This window comes from Eptesicus fuscus, chromosome 12 (assembly GCF_027574615.1).
Source record: "Eptesicus fuscus isolate TK198812 chromosome 12, DD_ASM_mEF_20220401, whole genome shotgun sequence".
NCBI lineage: Eukaryota > Metazoa > Chordata > Mammalia > Chiroptera > Vespertilionidae > Eptesicus > Eptesicus fuscus.
Window position 1 is genome coordinate 41,197,869 of NC_072484.1, and position 6,824 is coordinate 41,204,692.

A 6,824-nucleotide genomic window follows, 5' to 3' on the forward strand; every position below is an offset into this window, starting at 1 on the left:
CTTGACCTTGACCCCTCCTCCTGCTGTCTTTGTTCAGGCTCACCCTCCAATCTGATCTCAAACTACAATCAGAGGGACGGTCTAAAAAGGCAAACCTTCCCATCCATGACCCTCTGCTGCTCCCAAACCCCTTCACAGACTGGGCATCATTTTCAGGAGAAAGGGGCAGGCTCTTTAACTGTGGCACATGGGGCCCTCGGGGTCCAGCCCCACCTGCCCTCCATCTCCTCTCTCTCCTTCAGGCTGCTCAGCCTCCAGGAGCCCTCCCTGTACCCAGCCAGGGACTGACTGACTTCAGGACCAGGCATTGCTCCTGGCCTTCGTCCCCACCAGGGCTGAGCTGAAGGAGAGCCAGGGGCTGCTTCGGCCTCCCTGCGGCCCCACTTGTAATCTGTGCTCCTCTCAGCACAGAGGGACTCAATTGTGACCGTCAGAAGAGGCCTCCCTGCTGCAGAAAGGAGTCTCTCTCTCTCTAGGTGTGGGTTCCTGGACAGATTTTTATCTGTCACTTTGCTGCCTTTCTTTAAATTGTGTTCATCAAGACCACAGTTCCCCATTTGTATATGCGTCTCGCAGCCTGCTTTCACTATGAGGTAGAAAACATCTATTTGCATTTTCCTCCCTTCCTCCCAACACCCACAACTTTTGAAGAAAAAAAAAATCACTCTACAGGGCAAAACACACTGTTATTGATGTTCCCCTCCCTTGGAATGTTTTCTTGGCTCTCCATTCCTCTTGCCTGCCCAGCACACCTGACCTGTGGAAACGCAGAGGTCCCAACAGCACTGATCCCTCTCCTCCAAGCCGCTCATTGGCCCAAGCACACAGTTTCACAAGACGGGAGTGGTATGAGGAGTGAGGATCAGCAGGTCCAAAAATAAGGCAACGGGGTTCTTGGCCTCTGAGCAGGACTGCAGATTAATTGTTAAACCAGAAAAAGCCCTTGGGGAATACAGACACAGCTTTGAAGTATCTAGGAACACATTTAATGACCCAAAGACTAACTTCAAGAGATGAAAAAGCTAGTGTTTAGTGAACTACTTCTACACAACAAGCCTTTTATGAGCACTGTGCATTAGTGTGAAACAGAGAGGATCCCTACCCCTCAGGGGCCCATAGTCTACTGAACTGCCCATCACTCCTGACAATAAATAAACACCAAAAAGGAGGCCTGTGGAAAGGAGAGGAGATGTTGGAGGCTGGACAGATCCGTGAGTGACTAAAATTGCCTGTGAACCATGGAGGTGGACTCCAAGTTGAAGGGGGTGAAGAGAGAGGGGAAGGCCGTGGCAAAATTGGAAAGAAGAAGCAGGAAAATCTAACCCATGGATGAAGGGGAAGCTCATGGCAGTTGGGCTGCCTCCTGGTATATTGAAGTGAGAGGAGAAGGTGGCGTGATTTGTTCACCACTTGCCTTCCAGGCTGAACTTGAAGTTGTATGAGGGTGTGGACAATGTTGATGCTGTTCATCTCCACCCCTTAAAATTAAGCAACATGCCTGCCATAGAGTAGCTTCTTTATGAATATTATTAAAACTAAACATTAGATGAATAAATGGATGTCTTGGATAGAAGGTCAGATACACTGTAAGCCAGTTGAGTCAAGCATTTCAACCATGATCTCTGATCTTACTTTGAAACAAAAGAGTGGATATGGAGATAAGAAAGCTAGTGTTTATTGAACAGCTACTATGTACCAAGCCTTCTATAAGCATTAAATAATTTCATTTTCTTAGCCACCCTTTTATTTGGAGAAATTGAGACTTGGAGAGGGTAAATAACTGGCCACCACCACATAGCCAGAAAATGGTGGAGCCAGAATTCAGACCCAAGCCTTACTTTGTTTTTCTCAGATCCAAGGCCATAGGCACATGACAGTGCCTGCCAGTCATTGTCATAGCATGCTCTGCAGAACCTCAGGCTCCTCAGCCCCCATAAGGGACATCGAGACCAATTCGGTAGCAATGGGGACCAAAAACACAGACACCCACCCAGCTTCAAGCAGAGAAGTTCTCATTTTCTCTGCTTCACATGTGGGCCTTCCTGATTTCATCCAACTTTTACTAGGGGGAACAAAAAGGAATTAGAAACCACTCTACTGGACTATGCTACTTCCTAGAATAATTCCGTCACCAATTTGCTGTGGGATCCTGGTCAGTCACTTCTTCCTCCCGTTCTTACACAAGAAAGACTGGATGACACTGCTGAAACCCTATTGTGCTTCTTAACTTTCCAGAGAGAAGAGTAAATGAAAAGCTCGTTTAATGAATGAAAATGGCTGGACCACCTTGAATAAAATTCTAGATAAAGTTGTAATTCCATCAATGGCACCAAATAGGGAAGTGCGATCAACTACCAGGTGGATCCTCGTTGCCGGATGCCTAGGCTGATGCCTGCCAGTAGCATCTAATTGGGACTCAAAAAGCAAACAGGAGCCAGTCTTTTGGTAACCAGCACATGACAGGATACAGGGATCTTAGCCAGAGAGGTTCATCCACTTACCCATAGAGATGTAACACATGGATATACTGATTCTCGAAGAATTCATAGCTGGAAATAATGTCACCCTCTTCTATGGTTTGACCATTTTTATACCACGTTACCTCTGGCTTGGGCTGACCTGATGATACAGAAATAAGAACATTCTTATTACATTAAGTATTTTTACAAAAAACTCATAAAGCTATGAACAAGAATGGGTAATAAGCATGTTATCTGCCTACCCTGGTGGGGATGGGGCATACAGAATGGAAAATGCTGTCTCTAATCTCAAGAAACTATTATGAAAAATTATCTAAAACTTAGAAATAAGGCAAAATGTGGATATCTTCTTTCAATGTCATATGGGGACAGAGGTTCATCGAAGAATTATCTAGGGGAATGTACTTAGATCCACTCAATAATTACTATTGATTAAAATTCCCCCTTTAGTGGAATTACATATAAGTTTGTAGATTATTGTCTAATAGAGTTGCAAATAGTCTCTGTGTCTGGCAGAAAAGATAACTCCCTAAGTTATGGTTTATTGCCCCAATAGGACATTAGCCACTGTTTTACCTAACCCAGCAATCCTAGCCTAACATTCCTTTATTAAATTGTCTACTAATACCTAATTCTTCAAATGTTCTCTGATCAGGCCCCAATACTCTCTGGTTCCCTTTTTATTTAAAGAGTTGAAAAAATCTTTGAAATGTTCATTTCATATTTGCTTGGGAGTCACTTTATCTTTCTCAAAGTTATACTTGAACAGTACTTAGAGCTGAATGTAAGTTATGGTACAAAAGAGAGAAGAATGAAGTGGATTAGCAAGTGCCGTGTCTTTCTGAGGGTGAAGGAGTCTGGAATGTAGGTTTCCCAGGCCGGTACTGTGCATATGTGACTGATGTCATCACAGAAACTGACCTAAGCTTTCTCCCTCAGAAGGCTTTCATCTTCCCTGGTGATCATTAACTGGAGGTCATATGAACAGGTTAATCTGGTAAAGCCCCAGGAATTCCATTCACACCTTAGGATTTTTTCCCCCCTTGTGATGGGGCAGGAAGTTCTAGTGTGCCCCAAAGAGCTTTCTGGGTAGCCTCCATGTCATTGAAAATGAATTGGAAATGGTAAGAATTCCTTCTTTTTTATAGCAGTAGTATTCCATTGTGTAGCTGTACCACGGTCTTCTAATCTACTGATCTGCTGATGGGCACTAAGGATGTTTCCAAATCTTAGCTATTGTAAATTGTGCTGCTATGAACATAGATGTAAGAGATCAACCAAAGGACTTGTATGCATGCATATGAGCATAACCAATGGACACAGACAGTAGTGGGGTGAGGGCATGTGCTGGGGGTGGGAGCGGAGAAGAGATCAATGGGGAAAAAGGAAACTCATGTAATACTTTAAACAATAAAGACTTTAAATTAAAAAGAAGAAGAAAAAGAATTGGAATGTGCTATATATACAGGAGGAAAGTCTGGTATTTGGAAAAATACACCTTTCTCAGTCCATCCTAGGAACAGTCTTATGTTTTCTGTCTTATTTATCTCATGCAACCCCAGATACCACTAAGAGAAGAACTCTATGTTCTTCTGAGACCTGTACCTTGGAGATACCTGGGGCTACTCAGAGAATGCCCTCTCTCCCTGTCCATGTCTCATCTAACTTGGGATCTCCTCCGTGCCAACACCATGAATGTGCTGAGTGGCAACTGCGGGTGTCCCTCTTTGCCTCCTCCAGGCAGGCGCCTGAATAATGAGTCCCTGGAGCCAGGAGCAGACAGGCCTACATGCAAGGACACATCCTTCACCCGCAGCTGCGTGGCTGAGTCTCCTTCAGACAAATGATTAAACCACCAAAAATGAGCTTCCCTGAGAAGCCATCCAAGAGGTTGCTGGCCATAATTCTTTTCCACCTGTTCCTATCAGCCTGTGTCCCCCTTTGAGTCTGTTTTATTTGATTCCTTTTTAGGGAGCATGAATTGCTCTTTGTGTGTGTGCGCGCGTGACTTTTTTGAAGAAAGTAGGTAAAGTATGCATGAGCTGGGTCCGGGGAACTCCTTCTGCTCTCTTGGGCTCCGGTGTTCCATTCAGACGGATCAGAGCTCAATGATCCTCGGCTTCTTCGCGGCTGACGGTTTGTTTCCCTTTGTGCGATACAGATCTGAGCAATCAGCCAGAAATGAGACTTGCACAGAGAAGTGGAATCTTGTACCTTGTGGGTGGTTCTCTTTTCTCCCTCTGCTTGCTGGAAACCTCCCCCGAAAATCCTACCTTTGTTTTTAAAACCTACCTGCAGGCCACAGATTGAGACCCGCCTCCAACTTTTCACAAGAACTTGGCTAATGTGTGTGTGTTGGAGGGGGGAAGGGACGAGTATAGGGTATGTCCAAATACTGGGGCTTCCTGAGGAGACAAGAGGGCCCTGTTCTGAAGCTCAGGAGTGGAACTGTGCCTATCTCTCTATCTGAATGGCTATGGACACACCCCAAGAAAGAGAGGGGCTCAGCTCTGGGCTTGGAGAGGCTGAGGGCACATCCTACACTCCAGCATCCAGACAGAGACCAGACTCCGTTAGGACTCTGGCTAAGGAATTGCCGCCATTTCAGAGGCTGGCCCCACTCTCCAGACTTAGAAGAAGGGATCAGGGGGAGAAGAGTTTTCTGTCTGTCCTCACAAAGCACCACTGGGGCCTCCGTGTTTTCAAGGGTAGAGCCATAATCCAAGAAAGAAAGAAAGAAAGAAAAAAAGAAAGAAAGAAAGAAAGAAAGAGAAAAGAAAGAAAGAAAGAAAGAAAGAAAGAAAGAAAGAAAGAAAGAAAGAAAGAAAGAAAGAAAGAAAGAAAACAGTGCACCAGGTACAAGATTCCACTTTCCTACCCAATTATTCTTCTACTTTCTTTGCATCACTCTTTTGGGGGAAGAGGGGAGGGAGGGAGGGGTACAACTTCTGAGTCAGCTCTGGGCTATTTATTCTCCGGCCCAGGAGGAATTCCAGGCTCCTCCTTTTCCTCCACTGGGCACCTCTGCCTGGTGTTAACCTTTTCACTGCTGACTAGCACACCCGAAGAGGATAAGCAGTGGGGACACGAATTTAGGCAGTTTGGGGATAGCAATAAAAGAACAATGGAAGAAGAGGTCAATACTGGTCAATGGTCTGAGGTGAGGTTATTCACGCACTCCCACGGGCCACAGGAAATTAAGGGAGGATTATCTGGAAAAACAACCAGTGTGGAAGTTGCCTAATCAAGAACTACAACATGAAGTGATGATCACTTAATGTGTCCAGGAAGTGACTCAAGAGAAATGTTTTAGAAGAAAAAAAAAATCATAGATTTAATTGCTCAATTGGAATAAACTTCCCAGGTAATTTTCCCAGGTGACGTTTTAGTCATGCCTTTGTGGGCCAAAGAACCTGATCGGCAGGGAGATTTCAGAGGGCGATCGGCTAGTGATGGTTACCAGATATGATGCAGCGAAGCACGGTGTCTGACTTCTCAGGAACTTTCTGGGAGAGCAGCGTGGATAAGAAACACAGTGTGCGCCTCTGAGGCCCTCCTGAGTCTGTCATCCTCTCATGCCACGTGGATCTGAAAAATAAAGGTGCCCAGCATCACCATTTGTTTGGGGACTCGTCTGACTTTCCAGGAGTTAGAGAAATGGAGAAGGAGAAGGAGCATGGCGCTGCTCCGGGGGCTTATCCAAGGCTGGGGTTGGTGCTCACACCAGCGGAACCTGGAAAGCAAAGAGCGCCCTCTGCGCCTGTGTGAACCCAGCCCTACACGGTATAAGCCAGTGCAGGCGCAGTTCTGGAAGCCAGGCTTTCCTTAGAGCATGCTCTCTTGATTCATCAAGCTCCTCCCTTCCTCCTGTCCCTCCACCTTGTTTTCAGTTAACCTCTTTTCTTTTTTTTTAATATATTTTTATTGATTTCAGAGAGGAAGAGATAGTGAGAGAGAGACAGAAACATCAACAATGAGAATTGTTGACCAGCTGCCTCCTGCATGCCCTATACTGGGGATCAAGCCCACAACCCAGGCATGTGCCCCAACCAGGAATCCAACCGTGACCTCCTAGTTCATAGGTCAACCATTGAGCCACGCTGGCTGGACAGTAAACCTCTATTTTTATTAAACCTCTATTTTTAAATCTGTTTCGCCTCCTCTCTTGATTGCTATCTTGGGGGGAAGGGGCAAGAGGCCCCTTCACTGGTGACACTCAGACAGGCTTTCTCACCACAGCGCTGCTGGCATGTGGGCCCGGCACTTTGTTGTGGGGTCTGTCCTGTGCGTTGTAGGATATTTAGCCAAATCCCTGGCTTCAACCCACTGGATGCCAGTTGCAAC

The 6,824-nt window shown here is 45.8% G+C and overlaps 1 protein-coding gene across 1 annotated transcript in view; it reads right to left on the reverse strand.

Moving 5' to 3' along the window:
* ALPK2 (alpha kinase 2) overlaps positions 1 to 6,055 on the reverse strand; it is an 84,881-nt gene extending 78,826 nt beyond the window's left edge. Inside the window, exons 1-2 of the mRNA XM_054724185.1 lie at positions 5,941 to 6,055; positions 2,502 to 2,619 (exon numbers count right to left, since the gene is read on the reverse strand). Of these exons, the coding sequence (XP_054580160.1) occupies positions 2,502 to 2,619; positions 5,941 to 6,049 (227 nt within the window). The 5' untranslated portion in view covers positions 6,050 to 6,055. The remainder of the gene's footprint in view (positions 1 to 2,501; positions 2,620 to 5,940) is intronic.
* Positions 6,056 to 6,824: the final 769 nt, after the last annotated feature.